Genomic DNA, 23,005 nt, shown 5'->3' on the forward strand with positions numbered 1-23,005 from the left:
CCTGTTCATTCACTAGAGAGCAATGACATTTCCAATAAACTATATATTCATGAAAATACAGCCTGCCCATTCACTAGGGACCAGTGACATCACAAGATTCTTCAGATTCATAGGAACGCAGCCTATCCATTCAGTAGGGACCACTGACATCATTGAAACACTCCTTATATTGAAAATGCAGTCTGCCCATTCACTATACCACCAACCACATTATGGCAACCTACCCGTTTAGTTGAGATCTGTGACAGTAACATGAAATGGTGCAGAATAGTTGAGTTTAACCAGTGAATATACAGGCTAAGTGAAAGACCACCTGTCACATGGAATATCCCTTTAAATGTCTACTTTGCCTGGATAAAGGGGATCTTATGGCTTTTGACATTAATAATAGACCAGTATCTCATTTATTTTCTGCGCACATTACCAGTGTTAAATAAATATGTGAGTGAAAGCCAGCTGTAATGATTATACAATAAATATTTATTCCCCCCGTGCCAGGCTTGGCGCGCTGGGCCCTGTTCTCTCTATTATTCAATGGCTCTGGTTTACAAAGAAAGAATGATGTTTGATGTCTGTTCCTTGGGGAGATTCTATTAAACCTAATTATCCCATTCTTCTTCTTCTGCAGACTCGCTACAAATCGGACTTAAACTTTATGAGGGGAGTCGGCTGGGAGGCAGCGGGGTCTCCACAGATCGAGGGCGCCAAGAAGGCCGGAGAGCTCATCAGTGAGGTCTGTATTAGCTGTGATTAGAGAGTGCAAGAGCAGCCATATTTACAGAGGCGACAGTCCACTTCCTGATATGGAATATTCCAGATTATTAAACATAGACTTCACCGTATTTTTAAAAAAAAAATTGGATTGGTAATTGATTACATTTTCTGTTGGGTAGCGTGTTATAGTGCTCCATGGCAGGTGTCATGAACTCACCCGTGACGTGGGATCTAAGCACCAGTTGGTCTTCACCAGTGCTCCTGATGGTGGAGATGAGTCACAAACCCTACTGGTCTTGGTTTGCTTTACTGAAAACTGGAACCAGGTGACCGCCCAACCATGGGCTGGCTGGAATGGCGAGGCTATGGTACGTGACAGTAGTTAGGTCCAGAAAGGATAGATGAGAATGAAGTCGGATCTATGAAGAGGTCTGGGCAGGCAGCAAGTAAGACAGTATTCAGATCAATCTTGGGCAGCAACAAACAGGCAACTGGCAGGAAATTATTAAAGGATAAGTTCACCTTTGGAAACATGTTACATGTTCCACCCGTTTTTAGGGTGGAACATGTAACATGTTCCCAATGCTGCAGCTACCGTCCGCAAACCCCCCCTAACTTCTGCAAACTTGATTTTGCAACAAATTTGCCAAGAAATTTCCCATTATTTCCTAAACAGAAAGTTTTGTTTGGGGTTGGGTTGTAAGTCTTTAGGTATGATGCTGACACTTTAATCTCATTTTTACAGACCAAATACCGTCAGAGCCCGGGCTCCATTGGGTTCACCACAGTGACCGACTCTCCTGAACTGCTTCATGCAAAGAACAGCTACCTCCAATGCAGCGATGTAAGACCCTCTTCCTACTAATGCTGAAAGAAAGCACTGAGATTACATGTGATAATATGAGGTTACCTTTTTTAGCATACTTGTCGATGAAAAGAGATGCATGGCTCACCGTTTAGGCACGTTTGGTGCGTCAAGTGCTTGGGCGTTTCCTAATTTCTGTAGCCAGAATGTTAATTTATTCTAGTAATTGAAATGAAAAAAAAAAGCCAAAATGCTCCTCTCTTGAACGCACAAGGAAAGGGGTTTTTTTTCTGCCTCTAAATTTCCCTAAACACCTACACTATATTGCCAAAGGTATTGGGACACCCCTACAAATCATTGGATTCAGGTGTTTCCATCACCTCCATGGTGCTTGTATAAAATCAAGCCCCTAGGCATGCAGACTGCTTCTACAAACATTGGTGAAAGAATGGGTCGCTCTCAGGAGCTCAGTGACTCCAAGCGTGGTCCCGTGATAGGTTGCCACCTGTGCAATAAGTCCATCCGCGACATTTCCTTGTTACTAAATATTCCACGGTCAACTGTTAGTGGTATTATAACAAAGTGGAAGCAACTGGGAACAACAGCAACTCAGCCACCAAGTGGAAGGCCACGTAAAATGACACAGCGGGGTCAGCGTATGTTGAAGCACACAGTGTGCAGAAGTCACCAACTGTCTGCAGAGTCAATAGCTAAAGACCTCCAAACTTCATATGGCCTTCAGATTAGCACAACAACAGTGCATAGAGAGCTTCATGGAATGGGCTTCCATGGCTGAGTAGCTGCATCCAAAGCCTTAAATCACCAAGTACAATGCAAAGTGTCAAATGCAGTGGTGTAAAGCACACCGCCACTGGACTGTAGAGCAGTGGAGACGTGTTTTCTGGGGTGATGAATCACGCTTCTGTCTGGCAATCCCATGGACGTGTCTGGGTTTGGCGGCTGCCAAGAGAATGTTACTTGCCTGACTGCATTGTGCCAAGTATAAAGTTGGTGGAGGGGGATTATGGTGTGGGGTTGTTTTTCAGGGGTTGGGCTTGGCCCCTTAGTTTCAGTGAAGGGAACTCTTAAGGCATCAGCATACCAGGACATTTTGGACAATTTCATGCTCCCAACTTTATGGGAACAGTTTGGGGATGGCCCCTGCCTGTTTCAACATGACTGCACACCAGTGCACAAAGCAAGGTCCATAAAGACATGGAGGAGCCTGTTTGGGGTGGAGGAACTTGATGGGCCTGCACAGAGTCCTGAACTCAACCTGATAGAACACCTTTGGAATGATTTAGAACGGAGACTGCAAGCCAAGCCTTCTTATCCGACATCAGTGCCTGACCTCACAAATGTGCTTCTGGAAGAATGGTCAAACCTTCCCATAGACACACTCCTAAACCTTGTGGATGGCCTTCCCAGAAGAATAGAAACTGTTAGAGCTGCAAAGGGCGGGGCCAACTCAATATTGAACCCTATGGACTAAGACTGGGATGCCATTAAAGTTCATGTGCGTGTAAAGGCAGGCCGACCAATACTTTTGGCAATATAGTGTATGTGTGCATGGACACATAAGCTAATAGGGACGGGTGTTTAGAGGTAGGAAAAAAAATGCAAAACACTGCTAAGAGTGTCATTTTATTATGCCCTGTGTACATGGACCCTAAATATGCACATTTTATCATCCAAAAGAGGTGTGGGTGAGCAGTCATGGTGCTGCATATCTTAGGCTTATTTTGTTCCTAAACTTAAGATTCTTGGCTAGGCTGGTCAATATATTGAGATTGGTCAATAACCTTGTCGTATCTATGGCCCACTGGTGGCTTATTTATAAAGATCATGAGAAGTAGGGAAGAGTGTAATGTCTTTGACAAAATTGATTTCAACTTATAATTACCTATTATCCTTTGCTGAAATTTCTACATATAAGTATATTGGCCTAAATTAAAAATATAAAATCTAATTTCAGGAAGTCCCCTACATACAAACGAGTTCCATTCCAAGAGTGCATTCATAAGTCCTATTTGTTTGTGTAGTGCCCTCTAGGTAGCTAGGATTTTTTTTTTGTCAGAGTGAGGTATAGAAGTTACCTCAGGACAGGCTGGGAGGTTGTCCGTGTCAGGGCTTCTGGAGCCCTCCCACCTTTCCAGAAACTGTAGGAACTTTCTGGGAGAGCGGTGAAGGAGGGGAAGAGGCCTAGATTTGCATGTGTAAGGGAATGTGGCCAGTCCCCAGGCAGGAGATGGGCATGATGGCTAAGAACAACCCTTAAATGTGAGAAAGCCTGAGTAGTGTTGAGTCGGGTGGAGGATGGAATGAAGGAAGGTGCTGGAGAGTGGAACCCCGGGGGTAGCCCCAGGGGGGGCTACCTACAGGCTGGTGCTGGATGGAAGGATCTCCACTGTACCACAGTGTCTCCTAGGGCGAGCTCCTGCTCCCCCGGCCCCAATCCGCTGCCATCTGGGCGGCAGCGGACCCTGACGGGGGCCCCACGACCCTCCGGTCCCTGTTCACCAGCCAGGGAAGGCCACTGGACCTTTCTCCCGGAGCTCCGGGACCTGCGGCCTACCCGGCACCTGAAACCGCGGCCTCGATTTCTGGCGCGGCCGACCAGGATCGCCGGACATCAGCCCGGACTACTGCCACTCCGCTCCTCGGTCCCCGCCGATCAGGGGATCACCCCTGCGCCCCTACCGCTGCCATCAGGGCCCATTCTGGCCCCTGTGTCTGCTGCCGAGGTCCCCACCAACACCCACAGTCACTCCGTCCCTCCAGCGGAGCTCCGGCGGTTCGCAGCAGCCTGAGGCCTACCGCGGCACCTGAAGCCGCAGTGTTTCCTGCCAGCCGTGGCTGGAATCGCGGCGGGAATTGCGGCCGCGGCGGGACGCCTCCGCTGCTCCGGGAAGCTACCACCACCACCAACGGTCCTGCTAACCCAGGAGGGATCCACCTCCACCCCGACGCTCCAGGACACCAGGTACTTCACCAGGGGCGCCCACTACCCACCAGGGAGCCCAACCACCATCACACCGCCAGCCTCCAGGGACTCACTCACTCAGGGATCCCACCATCCACCTGAAACCCCAAACCACCAGGGACCCTAAGCCACTATCCCTCCAGGGATCGCTACTACCCCACCAGGGATAGCACGGCCACCATCCCACCGGGGATCCCCTGCCCACCACCCCACCTGGGATTACCAGCCAGCCACCACACCAGGGAACGCTCGCCCAGCACCCTGATTTCCGGCACGCTATTCCCTCTGGCGACGCCCCGGCGACTAATGGCCCACCACGACCCTTGAAGCCGCGGTCTCTCCTACCGGCCGCAACAGATCACGGTTGAGCACAAACCACGCAGGGCCGACGATCGCTACCGCAACGCCCCGCTCGACTCTAATGACGATCCTTCAACACCTTCAGCGCCTCACGACGCCGAGCCCTCAGCACCCGACGCCTGGCCTCAACAACCCCAGTCACCGAGCCGCCAGCATCACCAGTCGCCGTGCCTACCATCACCCCCAGCCATCGCACCCTACGACCCCTCCACTAGCCGAACCACCGTACCCACGGAAGACATGCCACAGCACCCATGGTCGCCAGCTTACTGCACCCACAGACTGCTGCCAACCAGCTGCCGCCCTCCACCCTCACTTCCCCTACAGAAGGACTCAAATGACTCTCCCACGGTAATACAGATTCCCCACACCACCTTGCCCTGACCTGTATCCCTTCACCTCCCCTGACCCAACTGTCACCCCACCCACCCCAACATGCCTCCTGCACTCCTCCTCCTCATTTTCCTCTCCACCATCCCAAAAATCGCCTCCCTCTACCCGCCTACCCCCCCAAAACAGCTCTACATTGCCCCTTCACTACTCCCCTCTCCCCACTACGGCACTCACCACCTCCTCCTACTACTCCACTCCCCCGGTCGACCCACGTGCCACCACTATCAGACCCACACGCTCCTACACTTCCCATTCCCATGCCACCTTCCTCACCCTTCTCCTTCTCCTATCTGCTGGGGACATCTCCCCGAACCCTGGCCCCTCGCCACCTCACCCCTCCTCTAGGGACCCCCCTGCTCCCGCCAGCTGCCGTAACCCCCTCAACCTCATATCTGTGCCCCTTCTCCCCGCATCCATCCCCCCTCTCTCGGTTGCACTCCTGAACGCCCGCTCGGTCTGCAACAAACTTACTGCCATCCATGACCTCTTTATCTCCCGCTCCCTTAACCTCCTAGCCATCACCGAAACCTGGGTACAGGCCACTGACTCCACCTCCCCTGCGGCACTCTCCTATGGAGGTCTCGTCTGGTCCCATTCACCAAGACTGAGCGGTCACAAAGGTGGTGGGGTCGGCCTGCTCCTATCACCGCTGAGCACCTTCCAGGTCCTCCCTAACCCTCCCTCCCTAACTTTCTCCTCCTTCGAGGCTCACTGCATCCGGCTCTTCTCACCCACCCCCCTAAGGATCGCAGTGATCTACAGGCCTCCCGGATCCATACCCCGCTTCCTGGATGACTTCGCTGCCTGGCTTCCCTTCTTCCTCTCCTCTGAGCTACCAACCATCATCCTCGGGGACTTCAATATCCCCATCAATAACAGCCCGGCTACTTCCCAATTCCTCCACCTAACCTCCTCCTTCGCGCTCACACAGCACACTCAATCCTCCACCCACATCATTGGGAACACCCTGGACCTCGTCTTCTCCCACCTCTGTACCCTCAACCAGTTCTCTAACACCCCCTTCCCTCTCTCCGATCACCACCTCCTCACGTTCTCCATCTCCCCTTCCCCTAACTCCCCCCCCCCAGAGCGCCAAACCATCACCAGCCGCAACCTTCGCAACCTGAACCCGGCCCCCCTCCACTCAGCTGCCGACCGCCTACACGACAGCATCCTTCCACTGTCTTGTCCTGACCTAGCCACTAACACGTACAACGACTCACTATCAGCTACCCTAGACTCTCTGGCACCCCTAACCACACGCTACATCAAACCCAGACCGCTCCAACCATGGCAGAACGACCACACTAAATGCCTCAAACGTCGCAGTCGTGCGCTGGAGAGACTATGGCGCAAAACCAGGTCCCCCCGTTCATTCTCCCTCTACAAATCTGCCTTCCTCACTTACACCTCCTCCCTCCACGCCGCCAAGCAGGCTTACTTCGTAAACCTGATTAACACCCTCTCCTCCTGCCCTCGCCGACTCTTCTCCACCTTCAACTCCCTGCTCTCTCCCCCCCCTCCTCCACTCAGTACCTCACTCACCGCCCACGAGATTGCCACTCATTTCCACAATAAAATTGATGCTATCCGTCAGGACATAGTCAACTCGCAATCTACCTCCCCACCTAGCCTCCCCCCCCCTATCTCCCCCTCATCTCTTCCCTCCTCTGACCTCGCAACCGCACTGCCCCCCTCCACACCCAAGACCCCGCTTACCGTAACCCCACCAGCTCTGTACTCCTTCAGCCCCGCTACCACTGAGGAAGTCACCAGGGTCTTCTCTGAAGCCCGCCTCACTACCTGCCCCCTAGACCCTATCCCCTCTCGACTCCTCCAGTCACCCCCCTCTTCCCTCATCTGCTCCCTCACCCACATCTTCAATCTCTCCCTCTCTACCGGCGTATTCCCCTCCCCCCTAAAGCATGCGCACATCACCCCCATACTCAAAAAGCCCTCCCTGGACCCCTCTGACCCAAACAACCTCAGACCCATCTCCCTGCTGCCACTCACTTCCAAACTCCTGGAGCGCTTAGTCTACAACCGCCTAAGCGCCCACCTAACTGACAACAACCTCCTTGATCCACTACAGTCCGGCTTCCGTCCCCTACACTCCACCGAAACCGCCCTCCTCAAAATCACCAACGACCTACTTACCGCCAAAGCCAAAGGCGACTACTCTGTCCTCCTCCTCCTGGACCTCTCCGCGGCCTTCGACACAGTTGACCACCCCCTCCTCCTTAATAAACTATTCTCCCTTGGCATCAGAGACACCGCTCTCTCCTGGTTCTCCTCTTACCTATCCCGACGCTCCTTCAGCGTTTCCTACAATGGTGCCACCTCCCCTTCCCTCCCCCTCTCTGTTGGGGTCCCCCAGGGCTCTGTCCTTGGACCCCTTCTCTTCTCCATCTACACCTCCTCCCTTGGCAAACTCATACACTCCCACGGCTTCAACTACCATCTCTATGCTGATGACACTCAAATTTACCTCTCCACCCCTCACCTCACCTCCACTTTCTCCGCCCGCATCACTCACCTCCTAAACGACATCTCTGACTGGATGTCGCTCCATTTCCTCAAACTCAACCTCTCCAAAACCGAGCTTCTCGTCTTCCCTCCTGCCCGCGCCCCCCCCCCCCATCCTATCCATCACTACTAACATCACCACCATCAATCCCGCCCCGCAAGCCAAAGTCCTTGGGGTCATTCTGGACTCTAACCTCTCCTTCCAACCTCATGTCAAATCACTGACAAACACATGCAGGCTCCACCTCCGCAATATCGCCAAAATACGCACCTTCCTTACCCCAGACTTGTGCACTCCCTGATTATCTCACGCCTTGACTACTGCAACTCCCTCCTCACCGGCCTACCCCAGTGCAAACTCTCCCCGCTTCAGACCATCCTGAACTCAGCTGCCAGACTCATCCACCTCACCAGCCGCTCCACCTCTGCCACCCCCCTCTGCCTCTCCCTCCACTGGCTCCCTATCGCCCAACGCATCAAATTCAAACTACTCACTCTGACCTACAAAGCCATTCACAACACTGCCCCTAACTACCTCACCGACCTGATTCCCAAGTACCACCCTACCCGTACCCTTCGCTCTTCACAGGACCTCCTTCTATCTTGCTCCCTGGTCTCCTCCTCACACGCACGTCTGCAAGACTTCTCCAGGTCCTCCCCCATCCTCTGGAACTCACTACCCCAATCCATCAGACTGTCACCTTCCCTCCTCACCTTCAGGCGCTCCCTGAAAACCCACCTCTTCAGGGAAGCCTACCCCACCCTCACCTAACTGCTGCTCTCCTTCATTCCTCCTACCACTCCATCCCCCACAGCCACTTCCTCCTGTACCACTACCCCCTCCCTCCCAGATTGTACGCTCGAAAGAGTAGGGCCCTCTTACCCCTCGTGTGCTGTTCGTAGCTGCTGTAATGTTTCATGTATTGTCCCCCCCTCTATTGTACAGCGCTGAGCAAATCCTTTGGCGCTATATATACTCAATGTAATGTAATGTAGGGCAGACAGCCTGTCAGCTGGGAGGGAGCCAGCCCAGCGTAAGGCCTGAAAACAGCTGCAACCCATCACGCTAACAGGACAGAACAGTGTGAGTACTCCTTCATCTCCTGGCCCAGGGAATGGAGAGCGTGGTCAGGTGCAAGACACATCTACTTCTCATCTGGGACTATTGCAGATCTTGGTATCCCATGCCCACGGATACCCACAGGACAGTCGAGTGAAAGAGGAAGGATTCATCTGGGGTCTAAGGAGGTACACCAAAAGGGACTTCAGTGCTCCTTAAAGAGACAGTTGCTACTTTTTGGTCCACATTATGTACAAAGTTGCTAAGAAGTTGTCCTCAAGTTTTTCAGTTTCTTGGACATCCCATATACCCTTAGACCCCATCCAAGTTGTTAACCACTTAAAAAAACAACAAAAACAAGCTCAAGGACTGTTTTACTGACCTAAAAAGTGTGGAAAGTGCGTGGTGCCTTGCTGTGCAGAGCTTGGGAGGACCCAGTTCAAATACAACGACCTTCAAGAGGGTAGCGCTACATTTGTAAGTCCAACAAAGTTAGCCTAGGTACTCAGCTAAAACAATTGGCCGTATAGTACAGTGTACAGTACTGTGATCGGGTTATAATTCACTTGAAATAAAGATACTGTAGTACTCTACCCTATACAGTACTGTACAATAAAGTACACAAAAGCACAACCACTGGTGGAGGATCCATGCACGTGACAATGTACACCAAACACGTGAACTAACTTACGTGATTGGACATGCAAACGAACATTCACATGCTTAAAGGTTTGCAACTTGAAGGTTTGTATGTTGGGGACTTACCATATTGTTCTGCAGAATTTCTATTTTTCTGTCCTCTGCTTGGGCATTGTACAGTAATAAGGCTGAATGATGAAATTCGGCAGTGCCAGATGATGTTGTCTTGCCATGTTTATTTCACCAGATTTTTGTCTGCTTTTTTCAGAGATTGTATAAATCCGGAGATCAGGAATCTCTGCACCAGTACACACTACCTCCAGATCACCCTGACTTTATACGGGCCCGAATCAACGCATCGCTAATAAGTGACGTAAGTGCTATTGCGACCAAGACCCTACACTAGTGGCCTAATGACAATTTATTTTATATTTATTTCAGGTACTTCTATAGTGCCGTCAGTGTACGCAGCGCTTTACATATATATTGTACACTCACATCAGTCCCTAACCCTCAAGGGGCGTACAGTCTATGCTCCCTAACTTACAACCATACATACACATACTAGGGTCAATTTAGACAGGAGCCAATTAACCTACCAGCATGTCTTTGGAGTCTGGGAGGAAACCTGAGTACCCAGAGGAAACCCACACAGGCACAGGGAGAACATGAAAACTCCAGGCAGGTGGTGCCATGGTTGGGATTCAAACCAACGACCCTAGTACTGCCAGGCGGAATTGCTAACCATTTAGCCACTGTGCTGCCTAATCAATGCCAATTTGTATCCTCCCTTCCCCTTCAGTGCTGACCACATGTACAGATCATTTTCTAGATATTTCAACCAGTGTTTCAGGGCAATATCGAACGGATTAAGGCTTGGTTCACCTTGACGCAACTTGAAAGTCATGCAACTTCCTGTGCAACGTTGCATTGCGGCTTAGCTCTGGTTCACACCACTGCGACTTTAGGTGCGACATGTGATTTACATCTTATGTGTTTCAATGGCCTCTGTCTTAATAGGTGCGATATCAAGTAACATGATTTGAAGAATAGTTCCTGCGTTACTTTTTTCACCGCTTCAGTGCGATTTACTTCTCAGGCTAGGTTCACACCTATGCAGGTTGCGTTAGAGCCCTTTCTGCATTGCGTTTTTGCACTTTCGTTTTTGCTGCGTTTTTGATGTGGGTTTTTTTTTCATTTTTTTTTTAAATGTTCTTGTTACTAGGCAGATCTAAAATGCAAAAACGCAGCAAAAACGCAATACGTTCTTTTCTGCAGCGTTTTCATTGAAGTCTAGATAGAGAAAAAACAGGTGGCGCACACACCTAGTGCATTATCCAAGGTTTATTGAAAGGTATAAAAGATATAAAAACACACTCAGACAAAGCATGTATCTAAAAAGAATTTGCATAATGACGATGGCCACAACGGCAAGCAAGGTGTTCCAACTGTCAGTGCGGTCAAATGGCTGATGCGTTTCAGGGACGAATCCCTTTCCTCAGAGCTACTGACCAGCCTCTGATGCAGATGTGTAATGAATGAATGATGGGAGCCTTGCTGGTGATCAAAAAAACGCACTGGGTGAAAATGTGGAGATGTGAACCTGTCCCTTAGGAAATCATGTTAAATGGACTGTACTGCGTTTCTGGTTTGTGGTTGAGATTCGAACATACAACCCTATGTTATATGTTGTCTTTATGCATTTGATCTTTTTCCCTATCAAGCCCTGGTTCACACGGACTTTGAAAGTGCGCTACTTCAGCTGAGGTAGAGCGATTTTAAAGCCGCCTGTCAGTGCGATTTCATGTGCGGCTTGCCAACATCTGTGCAAGTTCATAAACAGGTGTCAATAGAAGTCGCTCACGAAATCATCAAAAATAATGCCGAAACCTTTTTCAAAACCGGTGCAAGTCGGTGTCACAAGGATTTGAGCAGTTCCATAGGCACTAACGGGGTGCGACTTGCCTTTGAATTTTGAACTGTCAAATCGCATTGTGTGAATGGGGAAGGGAGGGGGGGGGTTAAAGCTGGTTCAAATTACAAATGATGTTTGTTCTACTTTTAGGCAAATTTTTAAAAGGGAAAAACTTTATCAATGCCAATTGATTCTGATACTAGGCACTACGCAGACTGGATATGCAAACATTTGCTTTTAAAAATGACATGGTTTTGTTTTCTAACAAGGCCACGTGATCACCAAACCAGCAAAGACATGATGACTTGGCTCTGTTAATAAACAAAGCCATGTCAATGACAACTGCCACTGTATGTCATTCAAGGGGCAGTCGTGGTGCACCCATAAAACAATACCTGAGCACCCTTAAACTATATTCCCAGCCAAAACTTTTTTCCTTAGTTTTAGATGGTGTGGAGAAGGGTTATTATTATTATTATACAGGATTTATATAGCGCCAACAATTTACGCAGCGCTTTACAATATAAGGGGGGCGGTACAATTACAATACATTTCTGTACAGAAGGAATAGGAGGGTTTTGCTCCAGGAGCTTACAATCTAAAGGAAGGGGGAGGTGATATAAAAGGTGATAGCTGTGGGGGATGATCTGGTGGAGGTGATTCAAGTACAGTTCTTAGGTGGAGGTGGGGTAGGCTTCCCTGAAGAAGTGAGTTTTCAAGGATCTCTTAAAGGCAGACAGGGTGGGGGCCGACCGGACAAATTGTGGTAGGGAGTTCCAGAGGATGGGAGAGGCTATGGAGAAGTCCTGGAGGCGAGTGTGGGAGGAGGTGATGAGGGAGCTAGAGAGAAAGCTGTTAGAACCCTTGTTAGGTTTTTACTGCTTTTCTGGGCTCCTTTTACAGAGATTTCCCCTCATTTCCTGTTGACTTTTTATCAGACAGGAGGAGAAAGGAGGCTTCCAACAGAAACACAGACAGACATAAAAATATTTTTCTTTAGTAGAGTAGGGAAAGGTTGGACCCTCTGTCAGATTTTTATTTTTGTCTGTCTCTGTTGCAGATTTTCTCTAACTTCCTGTCTGGTGAAAATTTTGATATCCAGATGGGAAGTGAGGAGAATCTCTCTAACACAGCTATGCTGTAAAATCCCAGCAAGAGTTCTAATTTTTGCTCACTCTCTCCAAAGCCAGTAAAAAAGCATTTTTAGCTTTACGTACACTTTTAATCAATAAAAAAAACGATTCAAATTCAAATCACATATGCACTAATGAATAAAAAAAAATATATGCACATTCAAATCACGTACGGTTTAATGAATACAAATATTTAAAAATTCAAGTCACATATTATTTTTTAATCAAAATATCGAAACATTCAAGTCACATATCTTTTAATCAAAATAAAAATATCTAAAAATTCAAGTCACATATTTTTTAGTCAATTAAAAAAAATCAACTCACGTGCAATTTAATTAATAAAAGTATATCAAAATTCAAGTCACACACACACACTAATTAAAAAAAGAAATTCAACTCATATACATATAATGAATAAAAAATATATATGTAAAATCAAGACACATAGTTTTTAATTATTGAAAAAATTCAACTTGCATAGCCTTTAAGTAATACAAATATCTAAAAATTCAAACCACATATTTTTTAATCAATAAAAAAAATCAGCTAACATACATTTAAATAATAAAAGTATATAAAAATCCATGTCATGTACACAATAATTAATAAAAGAAGTTCATCTAACATACATTTAAATAAAAGTATATAAAAATCCAAGTAATATACACACTAAATAATAAAGAAATTAAACACACATACAGTTAATGAATAAAAAAAATGTATAAAATCAGGACACATATTTTTTAATTATTTAAAAAAAATTCAACTTGCCTAGACTTTAATAAAAATATATACAAAATTCATACCACATATTTTTTAATCAATGAAAAAATCAACTAACATACATTAAATTATTACAAGTGTATAAAAATCCAAGTCATATACACACTAATTAATAAAAAAGTTTAACTCACATACATTTTGTTAGCAACTTATTTATATATATATATATATATATATATATATATATATATATATATATGTATTATGTATGTATGTATGTATGTATGTGTGTGTGTGTATGTATATACACATATATATAAATTCAAGTCACATACCGGTACTTTTTAATCAATGAAAAGTAATCAACTCATATACACTTTATAGATGAGGATGGATGGCGCTCAAACTGAACCCCAGGAGTCAGAGTAGAACAGGATATGGTAGGATGACCTCAGCTGTCACTCTGGGCACGCCCTCTGATGCGTATCGCCCCACCCATAGGGGGCTTGGTCACGGAGGCTCTGACTCCTGGGGTTCAGTTTGAGTGGCGTCCATCTTCATCTATACCGCTAAGTGTCTGGAGTTCCTTGGTACACTGCTCCTCCACTGCGGGCAGGGGGCTTATCGGAATCTGGAAGCCCCCTTTAACAAGGGGGCCCCCAGATCCCGGCCCCCCCATTATGTGAGTGTGGGGTACATGGTACCGATACCTATTCACAAAAAAAATTGTGGTGTAAAAATGACAGGAGACAGTCTTTGACAAGTCCTTTATTTAAAAAAATTTAAAAAATGGCCCCCGAAGTAGATCCAACATCAATTATGATGCTCGCCACCACCGCTGACCCGAAAAAAAGGAAAAAAAAAAGCCTGTGTTGCTCTCGACGTTGGCTCACCGAGAGGACAGTTCTTAAATACTGTGATGACTTTGCAAGGGGGCGTGGTCACGCCTGCCCCCTTGTGACATCATCATGCGCTGCGATTGGCCAAAGCATGGCACCTGACCTATGGTCAGATGCATTGCTTTGGCCAATCACAATGCACTGTCAGGGTGTACTGCATTGTGAGGCGCAGCGGGCGCACAGCCCACCGAAAGCCCTTTCCGTTCGAACGGCTGATTTTCGAGTTGATGTTGTTCCACTCGAACAGCTAGCCCATCTCTGTTACTGAGTGGTCCAAAACAGCTCTATAATGACATGGTACCGACGCTCTCCGCTTCCTCCACACCATCAGGTACAACACAATGAGCGTTCACCTGCTTCACAATATCCACCGATTCTCAACATGTTAGTCATCCAGAGGCAACATGTATAGAGCAAGAAAGCTTCCCATAGTGTGAAACCTTACTTAAAAACTTTCTTTGGAATAAAAATTACACTTACAAAATGCTCCATGAAATATATAGCAGTGAACAAACAACTCCCAATTAATTCCCACATCCAAGATGGCCACGAGTGTGCATGTATGCGCAGGCTGCATCCAGCGCGTTTCGTCAGATATGACGTCATCAGGGCTTAAGCTTAACCAAAATTTGCAATTTCTATTCCAAATAAAGTTTTTAAGTAAGGTTACATATGTGGATATATATATATTTATTTTTGAGGCAATAGATGCATTTTTAGTTTAATGCGGTAATAGTTGGGTTTGCAGTATGTTTTTGTTTTAAGAGCTGCACTGTTTTATAATTCTTCAGTATAGTTTAAAAGTTGACATTTTGAGTCACGAATTGATGTTTTCCTGTAATTTCATTAGAAAGCCTACAGGACGCTATGGGAGCAGTCCCGGGCAGCCGGTTATGACCTGAGACTGGACGCCATTCCCTTCCAAACCGCCAAAGCCTCTCGAGAGATCGCCAGTGATGTAAGTGAACATTTGGGATGAAACTAGGCTTGAGTCCAATGAATGAGATCAGCAAAGGGGGGTTCTTACTGTAGAGAAGGTAGATTTAAAGGCCAACGATGTCCTTTTTTTCTAGTTTTGGATGGAATGGTGAAAGGTTGCAACCATGTTCTAGGATTTTATTGATGCTTGTGTGCTGTGCGGGTGACAACCTTCGCCCTAATGTCATGCCTTGGTGTCACCAAGATAAGAAATAAAAGGGAAGCCTCTGTAATGGGAACCCCAAATAATAAGTACACATGCTAAAGTGTTTGTCAATCCTTCCATATACCAAGTGAAGTGACTGGCCACAGGTGACACACAGAGATGAAACTAATTCTCCTACATAAGTTGTACCTGCTTATCTGCAGTCTTCTCTTCTCTGCATCTGTTCAGTGTACTGAATGTATAAAGCTTGTCTGAGCATCCAGAAAAAAGGGGGCAGAGAGCTGAAATTACACTCTGCAGAGCTCAGTAAGGAGAGCTCTGAGAGCTGACTGGAGGGAAGAGATACCCCCCCCCTTCCACTCAGCACACAGGAACAGAGCTGAGGCTGTCAATCACAGACTGTGTGCTGAGCTCCGTTCCCAGTCACCTTTTTACCTCTTAGTGTCAGGAAAAGTTGATAGAAGTGATTCATGCTGATAGCAGGGGAACAGGACAACAAACAGAAATGACACTTAGTGCTCTGGATTGAGACAAGCACACACTGTTAGAGGGATATGCTTTGTTCATATTTCAAGTCTGCCTCTTAGGGGTTCAGGAAGGAATTTTTTTTCCCTGCAGCAGTAAATTGGATCATGCTTTGCTGGGTTTTTTTGCCTTCCTCTGAATCAACTGTGGGTGTAGGATTATAACTTTTTTTTATTTTTAATTTTTTTCTTAATGGTTGAACTGGATGGACGTTTGTCTTTTTTTCAGCCAGACTAACTATGTAACTATGTCTGAGGTTTACAACCACATTAAGTTGATGTGTTCTCTGCAGTTCCGTTACAAAGAAGCCTTCGTCAAGGAGAGAGGACATCAGATCGGTTTCCGCAGCATTACTGATGATCCCAAGACGCAGCACGTGATGAAGGTCAGCAAACTTCAGAGCGACCGCGAGTACAAGAAGCTCTCGGAGGAGACCAGGTCGCAGGTCCACACACACCTGGACCAACCGGGATTCATCCAGGCCAAAAAGAGCCAGCAGCAAGCCAGCAATGTCAACTATCGCCAGCACCTCCACCAGTACACGTGCGACCCGCAGCAGCTCACGCTAAAGCACGCCAAGCAGGCGCACAGTCTGCAGAGCGATGTACGTACCATCAATTGCCTGGGGCCATTCATTGGGATGGAGACTATTTAAAGCGGGACTTCACTCTCTCAATCATCATGGACTATGTTTAACCCCTTGTTGACGGGGCCTCCTGGCCCTTTAAGGGTTTCAGCAGCCGGGAGGTTGGGCGGGGTTTTAAGGTCATATGATCGCCGTGATTCGCCGTCATGGCGGTCACATGATCAGGAAAGGTCCTGATCGAAAGAGGAGATCAGGACCTTTCCGTGAGTACCGGACATGTGTGCTGGGAGCGTGCAGGGCAAGTGCTCTCAGCACATATGTTTTTGTTAATTGCACGCAAATGTGCGGCCACTCGGCGTCAAGGCCCAGACGCCGGGAGAACGCACATTTGCATGTGGCCGGCGTGAAGAGGTTAATCCTTATGTTTCTAGCATTAGTAAATAGATAGGAAGCTATATTAGATTTACTTGTTTTAAACTTTTTTTTACATTTCTTTGGCTAATTCCTGGTTTCCATGCCTAGGCAAATGATATCATATATCCCAGGAGCCTTCAGGAGGGGAGGGAGGGTGAACATAGGCCTGAGCTAAGGGCAGATGGATTCCAGGAAGTAAATGAAACAGGATTCATCTGCCCTTACGCAAGATGGCCACTGCCAGAAATGCTAGGGGGTGTTTTTCAAAGTGATTTCTCAACAAAATAAAGCATGAAGACATGATGGATGGGGGAGTCTGCTGTAAATATTAAAAATGAATTAAATAGCATTTTTTGTTTGTGATGCTCAAATGCAGTGCAGTTCTGCTATTTGCTCTTTGTTTTATATGTGGAATAGACTCCCTCAAGAGTTGGTTCTGGCCAGCTCAGTGGATTGCTTTAAAAAAGTCCTGGATTCTTTCCAAGATACACAGAATATAACTGGATACTAACATTTATAGGTAAAGTTGATCCAGGGAATATCCGATTGCCTCTCGGGGGATCAGGAAGGAATTTTTTTCCCTGCAGGAGCATATTGGATCATGCTTTGCTGGGATATTTGCCTTCCTCTGGATCAACTGTGGGTGTAGGATTATAACTTTTTTTTTTATGATTGAACTGGATGGCCTTTTGTTTTTTTTTTCAGCCAGACTAACTATGTAACTATATTGTGTGTTATAGAACCACTAATGTTGTGTGTTATAGTTACCTACTAATGTTACTGTAATAGGAGCTGCTAGTAAACTCAACCTTCCAGCTTTTGAAAGTGGTGCCATGAAAGATTTCAATGTTGGTCTATCTATAAAGTTTCCAGGCTTGATCATAAGGTGATCAACTGAAAGATCTTTATGTCATCACCACAAGTTGCTTTGTTTACCACAACAAACATCAGTCTAGTATTGAATGTCCTGACCCCGACATGAAGCTAAACCACAGAGCAGAAAACACACTGAGCCTCACGTATCAAAGTACCTAGAAGGGGAACTTTCTGTGTTGAGGACATCAGCGAATCGTTTTCTTCTTTTCATTTATGGACTTTCTTTGGAGGAATGGCTGGTTTGGTGTTGGCCAACCCAGTCTTCACTATAGAGTCTAGACACTTCCTTGCCTAATCAGTGGAGGTCACAGAAGATGGTTGGTTGTCCTTTTCTTAGTTCTCAGCAGATTTTGTGTACAAGAGGGACGTTATTGATTCATAAATGATATATTTTCTGTTTTCTTTGCAGGTAAAATACAAGTCCGATCTAAACTGGATGAAGGGTGTGGGCTGGACCCCTCCTGGGTATTACAAGGTGGAACTTGCCCGCCGAGCAGCAGAATTGGCGAATGCTCAGGACGGGGAGGCGCCATTCTCTTCAGAGGTACATGTACACTAAATACATTTTTAGATAAACCGGCTTACCCCTGCTTCACATATATGCGGTCATGCGGGCCACGTTATGCGTGGGCATGAGAGCCCACTTCAATGACTGTAAGGGGTTAATGTACTAAAACTGGAGAGTGCAAAATCTGGTACAGCTGTGCATGGTAGGCAATCAGCTTCTAACTTCAGCTTTTTCAATTAAGCTTTGACAAAAGAACCTGGAAGCTGATTGATTTCCATGCAGGGCTGCAACAGGTTTTGCACTCTCCAGTTTTAAAAATCAACTTCTAAGTATACCCCAGACTTTCCTGTGCCATCTACTAACCCCTGTTACTCCAGTGCAGCCCAGAGCATCAAATACCATCTAGTGCATTCTGTGCCATCTGTTGACCCCTGGGGACCCTGTGACTCCAGTGCAGCCCAGAGTATCCAAGTGTTCCCCTGGGCAACTGTGACTCTACTGTAGTGGTCTCCAAACTGCGGCCCTTTGCTTGCTTTGATCCGGCCCTTGGGGCAATATTTCATCCTCTGACACCAACAATGGGGCATAATTCCCTCCACTGACACCAACGAAGGGGCAAAGTACCTCCCAATGACACCAATGATGGGGCACAATTAATCCCAGTGATACCAAAGATGGGTCATGATTTTTCCCACCCAATGATAGAGCAAAATTCCTAGCACTGACATCAAAGATGGTGAATTGTTTACTCCCACTGATGCCAGGACATTTTCTACTTCCAATGGCCACAATCTGCCCCCCCCCCCCCACAGTATGGCAGTAAACTATAAACTGGACCCTTGTTTAGAAAGTTTGAAGACCCCTGCTCTAGTGCACTCCAGAGCATCCTGTGCCATCTACTGACTCTAATGGGCCCACACTTCTACATCGTCTGGACCATTCTTTTTTCAGTGGATATGAAAAACTATGTGTGATAATACCTAAAACCAGCAAGTGATGAGAATTCCAAAATTTCCCAATTGTCATAAAAATGGAAATATAGTGGAACTCTTCCAATGGGGACCATTGATCCAATGACACCTAAGAGTGAACTTCCCCTATCTTAGAAGAGATTTCCTCATTTCCAGTTGTGTCTCCAGGACAGGAAATCTCCACTAGAGTGTTTGAGTTTTAATTCAAGGTGCTGTAGCATATCATTGGCTGGACAACCTTCACGGCCTCCATGGATCCAGTGTCTTCTTACAGTTTGAGAGTCAGCCATAGAGATCAGTAGGCTGGCTGTCTAACTTCTTGGTTGCATATAATGGGCAGGCAGCTCATTCATGGTTATGGCTGACCCGTGTGCTGCAATAAGATGCCAACTCCGTTGAGGTCTCCAAGGAAGACCAGATGGAAGAAAGGACTGATGGCTTTTGTACTCGCATTGCTGTGCAGAAGTCATCTTCACTATATTAGGAAATAAAATAATAATTATTCAATAATGTAATCCTCAGACCTGTGTCTAATTTAACATTTCCTTCATTGTCTCCAGGATGAACGAGATTCGCAGTCCCCCCAGCAGAGCGGTGTAAACCTTGACGCATCAGAAATCTTACATGTGAAGCGACGAAAAGCTGTACCAATAAGAAAATAAGTGGATTCCCTCTCGGGCGTATCACAGTTGTGGACTTATGTGCCTTACACAATTAGCCCTGCTTGCTCTCGTCTGCACTACAAAATTGTTTGTTATATTGAACTGAACACAGATGTTACAATCTGATCCTACAATCATCTCCACATTTATCACCTCTGTGGTACCAATGCCTACCCAACTAGATAAAAATTGAATGGATTGTTTAGGCGGGGCTCATACACCATCGGTGGTCAACCTAAAACAGATTGTACACTTAGATAGTAATGTGTGTGCCCAATTGGAATGTACTGGTTAAATCTGCAGTTTGTTTAAAACTTAGTTTTAATGGGTGGGAGTTAACGCTTTCTTCATTGACCCATCGAGTACACAATGCACCAGCTAACAACTTCTTCTGCTATGGAGGCTTCAAGTTCCTTAGAAGCCCTCATACATACCTCCAACAGCAAGTGCCAGGATCAGGGGGCACTCTGCCTGCAAAAATAGGGTATACTATTATTTATATTAACTGCTTTCTCTTAAAGTGGGCCTACCAATAGTTACATAGTTAGTCCGGCTGAAAAAAAACAAAAGTCCATCCAGTTCAATCATAAAAAAAAAAAAGTTATAATCCTATACCCACAGTTGATCAAGAGAAAGGCAAAAAAAAACCCAGCAAAGAATGATCCAGTTTGCTCCTGCTAGGAAAAAGATTCCTTCCTGATCCCCCGAGAGGCAATCAGATATTCCCTGGATCAACTTTACCTATAAATGTTATATCCAGTTATATTCTGTGTATCTAAGAAATAATCCAGGACTTTTTTAAAGCAATCCACTGAGCTGGCCAGAACCAACTCTTGAGGGAGTCTATTCCACATTTTCACAGCTCTTACTGTGAAGAAACCTTTCTGTGTTTGGAGATTCAATTTCTTTTCCTCCAGACATAAAGAGTGCCCCCTTGTCCTCTGTGATGTCCTCAGGGTGTATAGCTTTACACCGAGTTCACTATATGAACCACTGATGTATTTATACATGGAGATCATATCCCCCCTTATGTATTATACATGGAGATCATATCCCCCCTTATGTATTATACATGGAGATCATATCCCCCCTTATGTATTATACATGGAGATCATATTCCCCCCTTATGTATTATACATGGAGATCATATCCCCCCTTATGTATTATACATGATGATCATATACCCCCCTTATGTATTATACATGGAGATCATATCCCCCTTATGTATTATACATGGAGATCATATCCCCCCTATGTATTATACCTGGAGATCATATCCCCCCCTTATGTATTATACATGGTGATCATATCCCCCCTTATGTATTATACATGGAGATCATATCCCCCCTTATGTATTTATACATGGAGAGCATACCCCCCTTAACTTTGCAAGTGTTGATTAATAAATTCCCGACAGCAGCAATGTAACTTATTTTCAGAAAATCTCCACCTTTTATCATTACAAAGCCCTCCTTGAGCTCCAGCCAGTCACTTTGCCTAGGTGGAGATGATGTCATGAGTCTGCTGCAGGCAGGAGGAAGCATTTCCTCAGTCTCCTCTCCTGCATTGATCCATCTGCGACATTGTATCCCTGTAGAAAGTCACAAGGTGAGAGGCTGCAGCAGGGGCTGATCTGTGTCAGACATTTGCAAACACAGCCAAGACCTCCACAGAATTTACATGATTGTGTCATCTCTGGGCAGGCATCTCAGTCAAGTAAGTAGATGGTGACCCTGAATGATGACTGAACAAGAAGGAAAGTTAAAGCAGAAGAAGGCGTTGATAGGGGAATACATGCAAGAGTTACAATGACACATTAATTAGCATGCATGAGCATCTGACAGGTCCACCTTAAGCAGTACAGAATGTTGACAGGTTCACTTTAAATTGTATTCAGAGGTGCTATAAACCCAGCTTAAATGATGTCACTGAATATTGTGGGGGTGAAGTGTAATAAAGGGGTGATTATTTTTTTAAAGGCATTTCTCAGGTGGTTCACCTCTAAAAACCAGTCGTTGCTTTCTGCCATGATGGCGTTCGTCTCAAGCCTGGAGCACCGTTCGGCTTCTTATTACGATAGGACTGGCGGGATCAGTTGTGAACTAGAAGCAATGGAACTGATAAAAGTCATTTGTAGAATTTCCATTTGTTTGTACTGAATAAACTTGATCAATACAGGCGGGTTTTGTCTGGTATGAATGTTGATAGAAAGAAGCGTGCGGCAAATATGCACTGCGGGGCGATGACCCCTGGATTGTACAGGAAGCTGTTTGCAGAACGGAGGGGCCCTCTCCTGGTTAGCTAGGGGCCCTGCCACAGGTAGAGAACATCTACAAATATTGCTTTGCCAGGTTACTGAGAACGAAAAAGAATGTGAAGACATAATCAACGGATTTCAACGAATACCATTATTTAGCGCCAAACTCAGAATGTTTAACATCTTCACGCTGGCCACACACAAATGTGTGGCCTCCCTGCGTCTGGGCCTAGACGCTGAGCGGGCGCACATTTGCGGTCAATTATAAAACAACGTGCTGAGAGCGCACGCCCTGCGCACTCCCAGCACACGTCCGGTACTCACGGAAAGGTCCCTGTCTTCTCTTTTGATCGGGACCTTTCCGATCATGTGACCGCTGTGACGACGCGTCACGGCGGTCACATGATCCCTAAAGTCTCCCGGCTTCTGAAACTCTTAAAGGGCCAGGAGGCGCCGGCGTGAAGGGGTTAAAGTCCAAATTTAAAGTGTTAGTAAAGCTAATTTTGTTTTTTAATTGGCTATACAATTATTTGTTCTTAAGCCGGCCACACACGGGTCGAATTCCGAAAGAATTTTCTTTCGAAAATCTTTTCTAAGAATTTTCGTTCGAACTTCGCATCATTAGTGGGTCACAGAAATGGACGATTTTTGTGTGACTATCAAATGAGAGATTGGGCATGTTGGGGGGCAGGATCTGGGGGTTCCTTTTTTAAAATCATGTGGCCTGAAGAGGGGGGGGCACTCGCTAGTTCCCCACTTTTCTTGACCTGCTGGGCTGCATGCTCAGATAAGGGTCTGGTATGGATTTTGGGAAGACCATACGCCGGTTTTTTTTTTTTCGCAGTTTTTTTCCTTTTTTTTCCATTGGCGACATTCTTTTGCTTGTTCCCCGGCCACCTCCTTATTAAC

At 46.3% G+C, this 23,005-nt stretch overlaps 1 protein-coding gene across 1 annotated transcript in view; it reads left to right on the plus strand.

Annotated features, from left to right (window-relative positions):
- Positions 1 to 22,017, plus strand: part of NRAP (nebulin related anchoring protein) — a 151,171-nt gene extending 129,154 nt beyond the window's left edge. Inside the window, exons 36-42 of the mRNA XM_089653065.1 lie at positions 629 to 733; positions 1,460 to 1,558; positions 9,749 to 9,853; positions 15,004 to 15,111; positions 16,115 to 16,426; positions 18,108 to 18,242; positions 19,738 to 22,017. Coding sequence (XP_089509191.1) covers positions 629 to 733; positions 1,460 to 1,558; positions 9,749 to 9,853; positions 15,004 to 15,111; positions 16,115 to 16,426; positions 18,108 to 18,242; positions 19,738 to 19,839 — 966 coding nt within the window. The 3' untranslated portion in view covers positions 19,840 to 22,017. The remainder of the gene's footprint in view (positions 1 to 628; positions 734 to 1,459; positions 1,559 to 9,748; positions 9,854 to 15,003; positions 15,112 to 16,114; positions 16,427 to 18,107; positions 18,243 to 19,737) is intronic.
- Positions 22,018 to 23,005: the final 988 nt, after the last annotated feature.

This window comes from Staurois parvus, unplaced genomic scaffold (genome assembly GCF_062004578.1).
Source record: "Staurois parvus isolate SC_StPar_1 unplaced genomic scaffold, SC_StPar_1.0 ptg000697l, whole genome shotgun sequence".
Taxonomy (NCBI): domain Eukaryota; kingdom Metazoa; phylum Chordata; class Amphibia; order Anura; family Ranidae; genus Staurois; species Staurois parvus.